This window comes from Saccopteryx leptura, chromosome 3 (genome assembly GCF_036850995.1).
Source record: "Saccopteryx leptura isolate mSacLep1 chromosome 3, mSacLep1_pri_phased_curated, whole genome shotgun sequence".
Classification (NCBI taxonomy): Eukaryota; Metazoa; Chordata; class Mammalia; order Chiroptera; family Emballonuridae; genus Saccopteryx; species Saccopteryx leptura.
This window is the reverse complement of record NC_089505.1, coordinates 278,330,105-278,347,628: the sequence shown is the minus strand read 5'-3', so window position 1 is coordinate 278,347,628 and position 17,524 is coordinate 278,330,105. Positions and strand designations below refer to the sequence as shown.

Here is a 17,524-nt window from a genome sequence, read left to right as displayed (position 1 = left end):
CCTAATGGCCTCCTTACACTCCAACAACGCAAACTACTTTAGGGCCTTTGCACTTACTGCGCCCTCTGCCTAGAAAGCTCTTTCCCCAAAAGTAAATGTGGCTTACTCCCTCACTAGCTCAAATGTCACTTTCAGAGGCCTCCTTAGATCCTTTACATGATAACAGCCAGCTCCCAACACCTCTTACCCTCCCTGTGCCTCATTCTTTTACGTTATCAGTTATTACCCACCCGATGTTTGTTCGCCTCTTCAGAATTTAAGCTCCGTAAGGATAGACTGTTCACTGCTGTACTCCAAGGCTAGCAGTACCTGGCACATTGAAGGGGCACAAAATTTTACTGCCTGGATTATGCAACATCCAGGCAACTAAATAGTAAGCAACATTAAAATAAAAAAGGAAGAGCCATGTTTACTTATATGAAAGATACTAAATGAGAAAAGCTAGGTGTATTATATTGTTAAAAGAAAAAATATCTATGTATATATGCCTAGTCTACATAACTGGTTTCAATGGCTGGAGTCAACTGGGTGGCTGAGTCTGGCTAGGAAACCTAACTGTATATATATCGAGTGTATTATCAAGGCTAAAATGAAACGAAAATAGGTTGAGCCAGTGGCTTGTGGAAAAACACAAAAGCAAAGTTTGAGAGTGACCTTAAATTTAATGGCTACTACATTCCGTGTGCTCCAGAATAATCCTTATAATCAGCATCTTTCCCCAACAGGTATGGAAGGAAAATTGCCAAATTATAAACAATGGTATAACCTACAATGGGAGGAGCATTGGTTGTCTATTTTCTCATATTTTGACTTTTCCATGTGCTTTTGTTTTAAAGGAGCAATAAAGTATGTACTTTATGATTAAAGAGTAAGGGCTTTAAAACCATCAGCAGGATTCAAACTTTTCTTATCAGCAGATTAATAGTAGAGGATTAAATTATCAATCACTCTGAGGCAAGTTACAAACCTCTTCTGTGAAGGGGGTTAACTGTACTATTTTGTTGTGGGGATTAAGTGACAATGTGGCTTTGAAATTGTTTATTGGTGCTTTCTCCCTCTTTATTAAAAGTCAAGTCTGAATATAACAACTTAATATTATCATACCACTGCCTAGGCCTCTTTGCCCCATTTTGACTTGTCACCAGTTCTCCCCACTCCAAATGCTCTGACAGCCAGGCCTCTGGTATTTCTGGTAACTATGTTTCACCTTCTTTGCTTTGTGTCTTCCCAACTATTCAATTATGTATACATCTTCTAGGTTATATAGCGCAGCCCTAAAAAGGTCTCTAAGCAAGAGTTGCTCTTTAAGCCCAATCTAATGAATTCATTACTATTTATTCTTTACTTTCTGCCAACTTGTCCTTTTAGAGCTTCCTATTCCTACTAGTTTTATGTATCTTGGAAATCACTGGGCTCCTTCAGAATTCAAGATAGGCTACACAAAGATGACAACCACAATCCTACATGACCATTCATTTAACAAGTCTCAAGTTAACAGCATTTCAGGCCCCCTATTTTCTGTCCTCAGAAGAGACAGTGCCAAGAAGTAGGATCACACTTTCACTTGTTACTTAGCCTAGTTCAAAGCCTAAGGGAGAACTACCACTGTGAAGTCAAGGGTATGCATACTTCCCTCTCTATCCCTGGGAGAGGATCAGGTAAGGCTCTATGTCTAAAGCATGTCTGACATATTGTAAGCTACTAACTGGAGCCATGTTTAAAATTTAGAATGATTTGAGTCTGGACCAACCCTTTTCAACTCAGTCACAAAACCTAGTAGCAGTCTTAACCTCTAAAAGCAGACAAGTGCACTACAAACTGTTACCACTTTTAGACTACTGAACACAGGGGTACTGAGTTATAGTCAATGGTATGAAAGGTATTTGCCTATATAACCTTCCCATAAGGGTAGAATTTCCTGTGCTTGTTTCTTAAAATCATTTTTGCTCCTACTCCTCCCCCTCTATATCTTTTATCCTTTTCTCTTTAGCAACTGCTAGTAATCCGTCCCAAAGCTACCAAAGTTATTTCTACACTTATCTCAGAAATCCGACTTCCAAAAATTGAGTATCAGGATTGTTTGTTCTCTACAGATTTATTGAGTAAACTTAGCTTTATATAATACAAATTAATTAAAACTGACCAAGTGCAACAAATAAGCTTGCCAATTAGTTTGAAACCAACCAGAATTCAGCCAGATTTCAAAATGCCAAGAACAAAGTATCCAAACTTCCAACATACTAATCATTCACACCAAATACTTTGAGGCAGACCAGCATTCCCAAATTGCAGTGCTATCCAGTAACTTTGTTAAGCCTAAGGAAATGGACACGACGGACACCTGTGCCCCACAGGCAACGGTCATTTCCTTTGCTTCATCTTTTTTTTTGCACCAAGGCTAGAAAATTAGCAGGCAAAGCTTGATCAGCAAACAAAATGAACTGTTACTGCCCTACTAAAGATAAAGTCTAAATAAAGAATCTACTGGCTATATTCTAGGGTCTACCAGATGCGACCAAAAACTACATAAGGTATAGCTAAATATATGAGCTTTACAAAACTGCATCTCATTAACATTTCTGATTGACATCTTTAATGACTGCACCAGCCTGGCAAAATAAGATAAAGTATGTTGGGGGTTGGGAAAGAACTAAAAAAAAATCTAACTTGGGAATTAACAGATCTCTGCTCAGAATAAGGCAATCATTAATTTGAAGAGATAGAGGAGTTTCTGGGTTGGACAATTTTGCAAAGCTGGTTTACAAGATGTTTTGTCCCAAATTTAGACAATTCCTCAAACATGCAAAAATGTAGGTATAAAATTGGCTAATCTTGAAAACAAAATGACACCGAGAACTTCCTAAAATGGGAGTTCTGATTTGACACCATCTCATCTAATAACCTGAATACCTCAGTCACTATATCTAGTGTTCAGAAAATTCAGTGCCTTGAGCATCAAGCTCAATTACTTCTTTTATCATTTATTAATAAGCTGTGTTTAGTTCTTGTCAGGCTATTTCCAGGCAAGTCAGTGGTTCTTCTACCTTGACAGATGGGGAATAAGCCTGACAACATATAACAACTCCAATTAATAAAATCAGGGGCTTGTCAGGAAGCGTTCATCCTTTGGGAGTATTTATCTAAAAGCTCTAGGGTGAAAGGAAATTTTCCAAGTGTATGTATACTAAAGGTAATGATGCTGAGGATTTAAAACACCATTAAAACATTGATGTAGGTCTGTATGAATATGGTTGCTATCAAGCTTGACTACTGAAGCTTACCAATTGAGTATTAATATTGAACACAGATCAAAAATCTAGAGAGAAACATTTTATTTAAATGTGCCAAATAAAAACCCACATTTTCAAACCATAAGATGTTAATACATTCAACATTTATATTATCTTACTGCTGTGAATTTACAGAGTAATAATCCAGATCCATTTTGATTAGATGGTTGAAAACCCTTCTTCTAGGTTACATTTTACAAACATCACAAATCCCTTATAATAATGTAAACAAAATAACATTTCCCTAAAAGGTGAACTTGAGAACTTCAGTCCACTCTTTCAGGACTTGCGCTTCTTCGCGGACTTCCTGATGGGGAACGACTAAAAAGAAAAACATTAAGTTTGGAACCATTAGTGTCTACTGAAACTTACTCTTCTTGTTCTGAACATGTCAGGGCAAAACTCAGTTTCCATCAATTCAAAGGTGGCCAAAGAAACTAAGTTTCTATGACAGGGACCTAAAAATTACATAAAAGACCTATTATATATAAATCCTCTGTCCCTGCTTAAGATGAGGCTTTTAATTTTAACCCTGCTAAAATTGCAAGATTGGCCCTGGTCAGGTAGTTCAGCTGGTTCGAACATTACCACAATGGACCAAGGTTGCAGGTCTCATCCGGTCAGGGCACATACAAGAATCAACCAATAAATGCATAAATAGGTGGAACAACAAATTAATGTTTCTCTCTAAAATTATTAAATAAATTAAAAAGAAATTGCAACATTTAATTAAAGAAACTAAATTTGGGGCTTTCTGGGATTATTAAGTAGCAACTAGAAGAGGTTTACAAGACTAAATGCAGCATCATCATTCTAACATTTTATGACTGAATTATTTCCAACAAAAGTGTAGTGATATTGAAGCAGGAAAAGCAATCCTCTAAGAAACTTATTAGCTAGTTGTTGTTTTTTTAAATTTTATTTTATTTATTCATTTTTAGAGAGGAGAGAGGGAGGGAGAGAGAGAGACAGAGAGGGAGAGAGAGGAGAGATAGACAGAGAGAGAGAGAAGGGGGGAGGAGCTGGAAGCATCAACTCCCATATGTGCCTTGACCAGGCAAGCCCAGGGTTTCAAACCGGCGACCTCAGCATTTCCAGGTCGACGCTTTATCCACTGTGCCACCACAGGTCAGGCAATAGCTAGTATTTTTTACATATTTGTGTATATAGCACCAATTCTCCAAAGAGCTCAAAATCAAAGCCTACAAAGTAGGCAGTAAGCAAACAAATTAGGCAGAGGCCATATTTAACAGTTAAAATTTGGCAAATTATTTAGCTTACCTTCTTTTTGGAGATGGAGATCTGGACTTTGATCGGCTGTTAAAACATGAGAAATTCTATTAAGAAAAAATACTAAACAATCCCTCTCAAAGACACATATCATGAAATGAACCCCCATACTGTCCCAAAATTAAAATGTCAGACTGCAGTTACACTGGAGAAAAAGAAAATAAAAGCCTACCACACGCTTTTGCTGACAAAGCAAATCTTCCAACTGTTCTTCATAAAATTAACTACTTTTATCATGCTTAATCTGCCACAAACACAACTATCTTAGAATGCTTTCCCACACACCTAGCAGTTCCAACAAGGGCCTCCAAATAGAACCCTTAAGTTCTAAACCAGGGGTCGGGAACCTTTTTGGCTGAGACAGCTATGAACGCCAAATATTTTAAAATGTAATTCCATGAGAACCATACAGTATGTTTAGCAGTAAATACATGTAAACGTGTGCTTTTTATGTAAGGCCAACATTTTTAAAGTACAATAAGTCTCTGAATTCTTTTTAATAACGTTGTTATGCTGTTGCTAACCAATGATGAATACAGTACTTCTTACCATTAATGCGACTTCTGGTGCTGCATGGTTTTGCTGATGGCTTTGTAGTCTGGTTGATACGTGGTGAGGTTAAGCTTCATGCAGGCATTGAGACTTCCATCCGTTAAATGTGATCGTAGGTTGGTCTTAACGTTATTTAGATGTGAGAAAGACTGCTCACATGCATACGTAGAGCCAAACATTGTCAGTAGATTAATACACGCTGCAGTGTGTGGTATGACTGGAAGAGCGTTCCAAGTTTTGACAATCAGCTTGCCCACGGGTTGAAGTTTTTTCTTTTCTCCCCACTTGTGTTTGCTCACCAACTCTGCTTGCTGTCGTGCAAGTCTTTCCAGATCTTCATTCAGTGACTTGATCTTATTCAGCCATGTCCAGACTGCGCTCACGAAATTCTCCAAAGCACGCTTTGAATGACTGCAGAAGATTAGATGTGAAGCCTGCTAGCTGCTGATCAGGATGTCGAGCAGGGTCACTCGCTGTGCATGCACCTTTAAACTCTCCCAGTTGTTCAAAGTGTAGTAAATGACCTGTTTCAATGTCGGTGAAAAGTTCCAGTTTGTTTTCAAATGCAAACACATCTTGTTGAAGGGATAAGACTGTATTTCCAACGCCTTGCATTTTCACATTGACCTGGTTCACATGTTCATTCATGCCCACGAGATAGTACTTCAGGAGCCACTCAGTGTTAGCTAACTAGAAATGAATGCTTGGCGTATTTCATTTCAAGAAAAGTCCGGATTTCGCTCAGACAAGCCGAAAACAGCTGAGCACTTTCACTCTTGACAACCAACTCACATTGCTGTGCAGATGCAGACCAGGATAATCATTCCCAACTTCATCCAGCAGTGTTTTAAACTGGCAATCATTTAAAGCTTGGGCAACATTAAAGTTGACCACCCGAATGACCAGCAACATCACCTCACCAAGCTGCTCGTCACACATCTGAGCACAAAGCACCTCCTGATGTAGAATGCAGTGAAAACTTAGGATGGGTCTCTTTTCATGTTCACAAAGAAGCCCTACGAATCCTGTTTTTCCCCACCATGCACGGAGCATCATCAGTACACACCAAAATAAATTTATCCACCAGTAATTTTTTTCTTTAGCGAACTCAGTGATAGACTTGAATAAATCCTCCCCTCTTGTTGTCTCTTTCATAGGCCAAATGGCAAGACTTTCCTCACGTAGTGTGTCACCGACAGCATACCTTGCAATCTCGCTGAACTGGGATAAATGGCTTATGTCTGTTGACTGATCCAAAGTGAGAAAAAATGGTGCTGCATTTATGTCCTTCACTTGTGTTGCCTCAATTTGATTTGCCATCAAGATGGTATGATCGTGAACAGTTCTTGCCGACAGAGGCATGTCTTTTATTCGTTTGATTATCTTGTCTTTATCCGAAAAGTCGTTCAAAAGTTCATTGACAACATCAAGCATGAATGTTTTGGCATACTCCCCATCTGTGAATGGCTTTCCATTTCTCACAACTGCTAAAGAACCAGCAAAGCTAGCCGAATTCCAGTCACCTTGTTGGGTCCAAACACGGAGTTGCTGCTGACTAGCTTGCACTCTGCACAGTAGCTCTTGACATGCTTTCTTCCTGCTGTCCCCGCTGGATATTTCAATGCAAATGTAGTATGGTGTGTGCGCTTTATATTTGACCGTTTCATCAATGCAATTTTATCATTGCGTATTAGACACACTGCACAACCTACTCTATCCACACAAAGGCAAATTCCTCTGTCCATTCCTGCTGAACAGTACAATACTCATCTTTTTTTCTTTTTGCCATCTTCTTCATCAAAAGGGTTTGTGCAATTAGCTGACTACTTGATTAAAAGGAGGAAGTTTACTTCCTGATCTCACAATGACCCATGTATGTTAAGTATTATCCAATAAAAATTTAGTGTTGTCCTGGAGGACAGCTTTGATTGGCACCAGCCACCCGCAACCATGAGCGTTAGGAAATGAATGGATTGTAATACATGAGAAATGTTTTATTTTTTAACATTACTTTTTTTATTAAAGATTTGTCTGTGAGCCAGATGCAGCCATCAAAAGAGCCACATCTGGCTCGCAAGCCATAGGTTCCCAATCCCTGTTCTAAACTTTTCCACTATAGCCTGGCATTCTCTTGTCCAGAAAGTCAGCCAGAGTAGGTCAGGTACAAAAGAAATTCTTAAGTTTACCTTATTCATGAGATAATATGCTCTCACCTAACACCTAGGCTTAGAGTTAACACTCAAAACTTCAAAGAATTCGAAACACTTTGAACTCTTTGGATATTGGTGCCATATAACTATAAGAGCAGTAATCACATTTTTACCCTTACCTGCTTCTCGGTCGTGAAAGAGACCTGGATCTTGATCTTGACCTCGACCGGGATCTAAAAAACAGAAATTACACCCCTTAGTGCATACTAGCCATTTTCTAAAACATCTCCTGAGCACCTTATTAGGTAGGTTCAGAACAGAGAGGCTGAAAATACACAAGAGGCAACTCTCGCCTTATATCAAGAATTGGACAGAGTCACATTTTCAACAAGCTGATATTAAATAAATAAGAAAACAATTTCCGATATCTGCTTTGCTCATCCATAATGAGCTGGATTGTCACAATTACAGAGGTGTAATATTCTTAAAATGTATAGTAATCCAAAAGAAAGTAGTTTGCTTTCGTTTAAGGATAATATGATTTGCTTTTACCTTAAAAGAATCAAATCAATGTCACGTAGATCCCTGAATTGAGATTTTTTTTTACTTATTTTAGAGGGGGGAAGACAGTGTTCGAGAGAGAGAGAAGGGAGGAAGAAGCCAAAAGCATCAACTCCCATATGTGCCTTAACCAGGCAAGCCTGGGGTTTTGAAATGGCAACTCGGCCCTGGCCGGTTGGCTCAGCGGTAGAGAGTCGGCCTGGCATGCGGGGGACCTGGGTTCGATTTCCGGCCAGGGCACATAGGAGAAGCGCCCATTTGCTTCTCCACCCCCCCTCCTTCCTCTCTGTCTCTCTCTTCCCCTCCCGCAGCCAAGGCTCCATTGGAGCAAAGATGGCCCGGGCGCTGGGGATGGCTCCTTGGCCTCTGCCCCAGGCGCTAGAGTGGCTCTGGTCTCGGCAGAGCGAAGCCCCGGAGGGGCAGAGCATCGCCCCCTGGTGGGCAGAGCAGCGTCGCCCCTGGTGGGCGTGCCGGGTGGATCCCGGTCGGGCGCATGCGGGAGTCTGTCTGACTGTCCCCGTTTCCGGCTTCAGAAAAATACAAAAAAAATAAAAAATAAAAAAGAAATGGCAACTCCAGCATTCCAAGTTGACGCTTTACCCACTGCACTACCAAGGTCAGGCCTGAACTGAGATTTGAATTACTCAAGTGATTAGAGCTCAGTAAGAAGGATGTCAAAACTGAGTAAGGGTTTATTCTTGAATCAGAAAATCATGGTTCAAGACCATCAATATATCAGCGAGAAACCAAATCAGTATGACATATACATCTTGGGGTCTTGCAATCAAATTAAATTCATTTACCTAGAGAGAGGGTCCAGAACTTTTACAGATGGACATCTCTGCATTTAAAGACTCACAGAACAATGTTATTTCCCAGTTGCATTCCCTACTACTGACTCATCTGTGGAATTATCAACTCCAAATTTTCTAGACTTTATTAAGACATTCTAGTACTGTCATTAAGACATGACAATCCAAATACAAATAAGGGGGGGAAAAATGTTACATACTGGAAATACGTCGATCCTTTTATAGAACCAGATCTAGAGCGTCTGAGGGAGGCTGATCGTGATCTACGGAGAGATACAGATCTGGATCGTCGAGGAGATGCTGATCTTGACCTAAAAATTAATTCAAAGAGGTTTAGGTCCATTTGCAATTAGTTTTTTACTGCTTGTTAAAACTTGAATTAAAGATCTCTCACCTCCTTCCCCTGCTCCTGCTTCGTGAGCGAGAGTATCGCCTACCTCTGGATCTCGAATGTGATCTAGAGCGTGACCTATTTTTCAGGTTAGAAAAAAACAAAATGTTAGATAATCACTCATTTTTATAGTTTTTGTGCCTCTGCTGAAATCGAATCTCAAAACTATTTAAATTTAGTGTCTCATTTGGAAACAAACTCTGGGCCTATTATAATTATCATTATTATTATTTTTACTACCTAAAAAAGGATTTGTTAAAAGCTGAATTACATCTTAGAATTACACAATAAAAAATACCGTAATTTGTATTTAAAATAAACCTTGCAAGTTTGCAGGTCGACCCTCTTTGGCCCATGGTCTAGTAGATCTAGACGATCTAGAAGTATCTATAGCCGATCGCTGCATCTAGATGTTTTCTTCAATCTAACGACGATCAAACTGACAGCCAAATGAGCCAGGTGAGGCTTGATTGACGCAAGAAGATTTTTCTAGTTGGGAATGTGGTCAATCTGGTGTTCCTCTTTCTAAACCGGAGGGGGCCCCAATTGTAAGCCAATTTTACTGTTACGGCGATCACCGACTCAAATTTTCTGCCCTTTAAAGAATAAGGTGAAGCTAGGTGTAGATGACTCGAGGGGATCTGGTCTCTTATGCTGATCACCTCAAGGTCTAGGAGGATCTTAATTGTCGGATTTGCAAGGCGCCTCAGCATATCATAAGGCTCGTGACATTCTGAATCAAGGCGACTGACTCAAACGAAGAAACCTGAAAGGTTTTGACCAGGTTGATTATTAATATATTAACATTGGTTTAATTAAACAATAATTGTAAAATACACCTGTACAATTAACAGTCAAATTTATACAAACATAATAGTTTCTGCCTTGCTAATAAAGGATTTACTTGATTAACTAGTATACCAACCATTCTTTTAAAATAAATACCTGCTGCTTCTTCTTCGCCGACTATAGCGATGACAATCATAAGCATAATGTCCCTTTTCTCCACACTCATAACATCTATCATTGGGATCAAAGGGACGTCGGGCAGGTGGTCTATCAAAACGAGATCTCCGAGGCATGCCTGTTGATAGTTCAACCCTTACTCGGGAACCACAAATCACCCTATAAAAAAGAACAAAAATTCTAATGCTAAAAAAACATGCACCTTCCTAGTTTTAAAACTTTTCTTTCTTTCTTTCATTTTTTTTTTTTTGTATTTTTCTGAAGTTGGAAACGGAGAGGCAGTCAGACAGACTCCCGCATACGCCTGACCGGGATCCACCGGGCACGCCCACCAGGGGCGTCACTCTGCTGCAACCAGAGCCATTCGAGTGCCTGAAGCAGAGGTCAGAGCCATCCTCAGCGCCTGGGCCAACTTTGCTCCAATGGAGCCTTGGCTGCGAGAGGGGAAGAGAGAGACAGAGAGGGGAGGGAGAGGGGTGGAGAAGCAGATGGGCGCTTCTCTTGTGTGCCCTGGCCGGGAATCGAACCCGGGACTCCTACAAGCCAGTCCAACGCTCTACCACTGAGCCAACAGGCCAGGGCTAGAACTTTTCAACCATTCTGCTTTTACAAACATTAGCTGTCTTTGTAAGTCCTTCCAACGCACCTTTGCTCCCTTTCTGAAGTAAAATGATGAGCTAATTATAATCTCTAAACTACAGAATCAGAGCTTAGCACCTAGCTCATTAACCAACCCGCTGGACTATATTCTAAGTTTCCACACGGACATCTTACTTACTTGCCATCCAGGCCTCGCACTGCATCTTCTGCATCTCTAGGGTCTTCAAATTCCACAAAGGCAAATCCTGGAGGATTTCTCGCAATCCACACAGTTCTTAATGGACCATAATAACTGAAAGCCCTTTCTAACTCTCCTTTGCCAGCACCAGTTCCCAGGTTACCAACATACACCTTGGTTTCTGTTTAAAAATGCAAAAAGAAAGATGAATGTTATGCAACATTTGACCCAAGTTTGAATAATACTTTACCTTAAAACTGTGCAAAGCACGTTTAGTGCTCTGTCAAGGATTAAGTTTGGCCTCAACATCAGCAAAGTCTGAAAATTTCGAAAAGCTAGGCGTATGACAAGAATTCTAATAAAGTGGGGGGAACCTCCAATACACGTGTAACGATGAATGGTAGGATATTCCCAGGCGTACGGCGGGCTCCGCCCCGGCCACGCCCCCGACGTCCTGGGAGCGCGCGGACCCGTGGCGGCAGCGGCGTCGGGCGCCCCACCGAAGGCCGGACCGGGAGAGCAGGGCTGCGCCGGCTCTCGTCCTCCGCGGCAACCGCCCCGGGCGCAGGCTCATCTAAGACTCCAGCTCCCGCCCCAGTAATAAACCGCGCTCGAAAGAGCTAAAAGAAAAGAAACCAGCCGCCGGACGACAAGACTACGTCTCCGTACCCACTCCGCAATTCGACCGAGTGTATGACGAAAAACCGCAGCTCGAAGCTGGGGCCAGTTTTGTTCAGGCTCAAAGTCATCCTTGATTTTATAGCTGCCAGCAGGCCTGTCCCCTAAAGTGGCGGGAAAGTGCCAAGGAAATGCGCCACCACGCTCGTCAATGTGCGCAAAATGGCAGCCGAGGGCAGGAGGGGGGTGTGGGGGGCGACGAGCGGATTGAGGAAGGGGGACACGAAAACAGTGACCGTGGGCATGACCTGGGCTGGTGCGCCAGACGAAAACGCCCGAGCAGCAGCACGGCCCTCGACACAGACCTACACCCGCCATCCCCCGTCTCTTTTAATATCCCGCCCCTGCTGCCTCCGGCTTCGGACGCCATGCGCCGAGGCCGCCATTACGCACGCGGAATAACCGTCTCCCAACCGCCGCGCCAGCCCCCCGGCCTCGCAACACTCGCTACGCCCACAACAACGTCCCTCACTGGGCCCTAGCCGCTCACCTCCTCCGTACCGCCCATAACGCGACATAGTGACTGTCCCGCGAGCTCTGCTCTCTCAGCTCGCAGTGACCAGGAATCGAGGAATACAAAACCCACAATCCCTAACACGCCAACGGTCCAGCGACACTACGAGGAAGAGCGTGAGTTCCGGTTTATATATGCGACGGACCGGTTTCTTTGCGCATGCGTTATCTTAGCGTTCTGCGCGGCACAAAGGAGACGGGTAGAAACAGCGGAGAAGCGACGCGGAAGGAAACCGAAGAAACTAAAACACCAATCACAGGCGGAGGGATACGTTTCCATGGGAACGTCAGAATCCCGCCTGTAAACCCTTGGTCTACCCCGCGGTGTCCCGCCCCTATCCTCCCCGTTTTTCTGATCCCTTCTCCTTTCCGTTCCCTCCTCCCTTCCCCGTCTCATTTCCCCACTCTAGGGACCGCAGCTCTAGTACTTATTACAGGTGCATTAAACTGGCCTTATGAAAGGCTGTAAAATATAACTGCTGATGTTGCAGCCGTCGCCACCGTTCTGTTGTCAGACTGGCCCAGACCACTACTCTGATCTTTGGGGCTCATCAGAGCCAGGCTGAGAACTCCAGGAACTCCGCCACCTGAGTAGTGGGCTCTGTAGTGGGCTCTGCATTATACGCCTCAGAAGAAGTGACACCTCGAGGGATCGCCATTCCTGTACCGACCCGCCTATCCCTTAAGAACCAGCCACCAATTTTCACCAACACGTTCAGAGTTCTTGGAGGCAGGGAGCAGGGCGGGGGTGGGTAGGTGGCGGGGGGGGGGGGGGGCAACAAAGGTGTAGAGTTTCTTCTTTCGTCTTATGTTGAAATTGTGACAAAACTAAATCCTTAAAGCATTTTGTCTAGTGGCAATTCTGAAATTATTTGCATTTGAAGCACACTCGATTTGTGCGTCCCTTCTAGTTCTTTTTGCTTTGTATTGTAGTAACACATCTCAGCCACTAAACACTCAGATCCTTAAGTCTGGGACTTAAGTCTTTTAGTAGCTGCTGCTTGCTGCTTAGCCACTCTATATTGCAAATATATGGAAACATTCTTTTTCGTTACAATCACTTAAAATCCAGTATTGATTTTACACATTGCATTTTCCAGACACCGATTATACAAATTCAGATTTAACTTTTTTTTTTTTTTTTTTTTACCATGACCCATAAATACTTGGGATACACGAATTGGAAATGTTTCACATAAAAGAATTCCTTAGGTATCTGTACTTTTTTCACCTGCTGTATCTTCACCCAGTGTGTATAGGTGTGGGATACACAGTATAGAAGAAAAGAGGATTAGCTGAAGAAGCCTTTATTCAGGAGAGAATATGGATTCTCCCCAGGTAATGCTATGAATTTATATATTTTTTCAGATTTATCAAATTATGAAAAGAATTACTGTGTCAAGGAACTCTAGCAACAAAATAGAAGTTCTATATAGTATATTTGTTTTCCATTAGTCTTAATGATTTTTGTCTTCATCTACTTTACACAATTCTTCTCAAAAGGATAAAACCATAAAGATATTTTTATTTTAAGTCTCTGAAAAGTAGACTACAGTATTAATTCTATAGAATCTCACTATTTATATTTTCTCCTCTTAAGAATTTATGAAAATTGCTGTTGGACAAAACAGAGAATTTATTCAAAAGATAATCAGTCAACGGCCATACCACCCTGAATGCCCGAGATCTGGTCTATCTCTGGCACCAAGTTGGGTTGGTTCTGGTTAGAACTTGGGAGAAATAGTACTTATTATACTGCATAGCTCCTAATAGGCCTCAATAAATAGTTTTTGGCTCTGAACACAGAATCTAGTGTACAGAAGGGAATTCTAAGCCAGTAATAATGCTAACAATATAAAAAGAAGCAATTTTTCAACTTAAAACAAACTGCTTTCAAGCACATTAAAGGAGAGAGGTTAACCCTGACTGACTTGCCTGCCTCTAGGAGACAGGCACTTTGATAAATTAATTACATCTATTTATTTCTATTAAAAGAGCCGATTCTAGGCTGGGCTTTGCTAACATGGTTGCCATGAAAAAAATAGCAGTACTGTGTACTATTTCTGTACACTATTATAGTGAACACTCTTTCTCTAAGAACATGTAACCCAGGGGTCCCCAAACTACGGCCGCGGGCAGCATGCGGCCCCCTGAGGCCATTTATCCGGCCCCACCGCGCTTCTGGAAGGGGCACCTCTTTCATTGGTGGTCAGTGAGAGGAGCATAGTTCCCATTGAAATATTGGTCAGTTTGTTGTTTTAAATTTACAGGTTCTTTATTTTAAATATTGTATTTGTTTCTGTTTTGTCTTTTTACTTTAAAATAAGATATGTGCAGTATGCATAGGGATTTGTTCATAGTTTTTTTTATAGTCGAGCCCTCCAATGGTCTGAGGGACAGTGAACTGGCCCCCTGTGTGAAAAGTTTGGGGACCCCTGATGTAACCATTTCTTTTCACTAAATGACAATCTAAATTTGGGAGATTCTATTGTAAGGAGTACTTTTATTCTGCTGATTCTTTTGAAATAAGTTTCACTGACATTTTTGCCTCTAGGATTCTGTGTTAAATTAAGATTACATTCTCAGATTCAGTTTGAATGTTAAAGCTACTTAATTCAGTTCAACAAATATTCTATTTACTAATATGAAATATTGAGTAATTCTTAACACATTGTTGTTAACATTGAGAATGTTTTTAGTGTTTTAGGGGGTAATTCTTAATCTTTTTACAGCAGCTTTCAAAATTTATCTACATTTCCTAGATCACTATTTCCAGGGAAGCATTAAAGAAAAAGTTCACTTTTTATCTTATTTTCTTCTTCATTTTAGTTTCACTTTTAAGTCATTTTTACCATCTTAGCTTGGATATGAAAACATTAAAACAAGAAAATCAAGTTTAGACTTTTGCACATGTATTGATTTTTTTAACCCAACAAAATAGTCTGTAGTTACAAAGACTAGTCTTTTAATATCTATTTATGTATGTGCTGTTGTATGTATGGTCAATCGAAACAACTACAACTTTCTTTTTTCAACATTTCATAATCTTATGTTTCATCTGGAATGCATGTTAGAAGCATATTTATAATTTTTTCATAGTATAAAAAATTTGACTTTTCATTACCCAAGTGTTGGACGACAGTCAGTACTTAAGTCTGGGGTAGGTTGGGACAACAGTTAAAGAAAGCCAGTGCTTTGACCATCTTCATAGAGCGAAACTAGGAAGAAGAAAAATGTGATGCAGGAGTGCCCTGCTAATATAAATATTACCATAATGGGTGACTGCAGAGTAAAAGAACCTAGGAAGAATGAGGCTTTTGGAGGAATGCCTGATTGTATTAAAAAGTGTGAAACTGTAACCATCAATTGTTAAACTAATCAATTGTGTTGTTCTTTCTCTAAAGAAAGAATATTCATGAAAGGAATTCAGTAAGCTTGGTTGGTGTCTTAACTAGAGGGCTAGATTAGTTAGACTTTAGAGTTTAGCAGTTTATCCATCACCATTTTAGAAGAAGAGAACCTATGTTATTTAGAGAAATACTGCTCAAGACCTTTGACTTTCCTTTGTCTGATGTTTTGGCACTCATTTTCTAGTCTCTGGAAAAGCATATGTTCTACTCTAAGTTAATAAAAGTGATTTTAGTTCATACATCCTTTTCTTAGGAGAGGTGGTGCAGTGTAATAATTAAGAACGTAAGCATGTGGAGTGTGACAGTAACGGGCTTGAAGCGTGGCCCCACCCTGGTCAAGTTTTTCATCTACCAGTACTTCCATTACCTCATCTGAAAAGCGGGGTTTTGCCTGACAGTGTGATGTCGCAGCAGATAAAGCCTCAACCTGTAATGCTGAGGTCGCCTGGTCAGAAACCCTGACTTGCCTGCCCGGTCAAGGCACGTGGGAGAAGCAACTGCTGCGAGCTGATGCTTCCTATTCCCCCACACACTTTCTCTCTCTCTCTCTCTCTCCTCTCTCTCCTCTCTCTGAAAGTCAATAAGTAAAATGTTAAAAAAAAAAAAAAAAGAACCCCCAAAACAAAACTAAAACAATTCTATTAAAAAAAAGTGGGGTTTCATAATAGTAACTATCTCAGAGAGTTGTTTTTCGGAGTCAATGAGGTAAAACAAGTAAATAACATTGCAAAACGTCTAGCATTATTCAATAAATGTTAGTAGAAGGTGGAGGAGGAAGAGCAGTAGTAGTAGCAGTAGTCTGACTAACCTTTGTAAGCTTCTAAAAGTTTGATGTGATCTGGGTGCATTGACAAAATTGAAATTTGTTTCTGCAAAGCTAGAGACTAGACCTCTGGAATGTGGTGACCAGCCTTAAGTGGCCACTCCTAAGACGTCTTTGTCTGATCACTCATTGACTTCAGTAAGGGAAATTGTCACTTTTCTTCTTCAACCCAATCCACAGAGAGAAAAACAATCTGACATATAAGAAGCAACAACTCAGAAAAGGAAATTTTGTTCTTGGAAAGTAAATTCTGCCCTGGCTGGATAGCTTGACTGGTTACTAGTCGTAGTCAACCTGGTCCCTACTGCCCTCTAGTGGGCATTCCAGCTTTCTTGGTGGGCGGTAGCGGAGCAACCAAAGTATAAATAAAAAGATAGATTTAATTATAGTAAGTTGTTTTATAAAGATTTATTCTGCTGAACTTAGCAAAAATCCGACATAAAGTACTTGGTAAGTAATTATTATTTTATGCTTTAACCTGCTGTAACTCTGCTTTATAAATTTATAGAGTAATTTCCCTACTTTATAAATCACCATTACTGTGGAACCCATGGGTGGTTAGAAAATTTTACTACTAACAAAGATGAAAAGGGGGCAGTAGGTATAAAAAGGTTGATTACCCCTGGGTTAGACTGTTAGAGCATCATCTGGATACACCAAGGTTGTGGGTTTGATCCCCAGTCAGGGCGTATACAGGAACAAATCTATCTTTCTCTATCTCCCTCTCCAGATAAAATCAATAAATAATATTTAAAAAAAGAAAAGTAAAGTAAATCCCCAGGAATTCCAAAATGAAATGCTGAAACCTTGTTAAGGGTTATATGCAAAAGTATTTGCCTGGGGAATGGGGAGATACGTGTTCATGAGCAGTGGAGAAATTGTCTCTTTTTATACAAAGTTTAGTCTTTGAAGCTAATTCTTGTGAGATTAAGCACATATTTTTTTATTTTTAATATGATTGATTGATTTTAGAGAGAGAGAGAAATATCAATCCATTATGCCACCTATCCATGCCTGCAATGATTTAGTCTTTATGTGCCCCGACCAGGGATTGAACCTGCAACCTTGGTATATTGGGATGATGCTCTAACCAACTGAGCTACCCAGCACCACCTGTAGGCACTTCTTTAAAAAACAAAAACAAAAAAATGTATTTTAAAACCAATAAGACACTACAACACTTAAATAGATAATTAAGTTTAGACTACATGTGAAAGAAATGGCTTGAAATTCAGAGATAGAAGGATCTCTGAATTAGATCATTAGTCTAATCACTTTGTTTTCCAGATGAGACTAAGATATAGAATTAC

The 17,524-nt window shown here is 40.6% G+C and overlaps 1 protein-coding gene across 3 annotated transcripts in view; it reads right to left on the bottom strand.

Moving 5' to 3' along the window:
* Positions 1 to 3,315: 3,315 nt before the first annotated feature.
* SRSF7 (serine and arginine rich splicing factor 7) overlaps positions 3,316 to 17,524 on the bottom strand; it is an 87,861-nt gene continuing 73,652 nt past the window's right edge. The window contains exons 1-8 of one of the 3 annotated variants that reach the window (XM_066378465.1): positions 11,959 to 12,569; positions 10,791 to 10,971; positions 9,992 to 10,171; positions 9,050 to 9,124; positions 8,865 to 8,966; positions 7,462 to 7,515; positions 4,572 to 4,607; positions 3,316 to 3,611 (exon numbers count right to left, since the gene is read on the bottom strand). In XM_066378465.1, the coding sequence (XP_066234562.1) occupies positions 3,557 to 3,611; positions 4,572 to 4,607; positions 7,462 to 7,515; positions 8,865 to 8,966; positions 9,050 to 9,124; positions 9,992 to 10,171; positions 10,791 to 10,971; positions 11,959 to 11,986 (711 nt within the window). In that variant the 5' untranslated portion in view covers positions 11,987 to 12,569 and the 3' untranslated portion in view covers positions 3,316 to 3,556. Of the gene's footprint in view, positions 3,612 to 4,571; positions 4,608 to 7,461; positions 7,516 to 8,855; positions 8,967 to 9,049; positions 9,125 to 9,991; positions 10,172 to 10,790; positions 10,972 to 11,958; positions 12,570 to 17,524 lie in introns of those variants that run through there. The other 2 variants (XM_066378462.1, XM_066378459.1) reach the window with 2 other exon arrangements.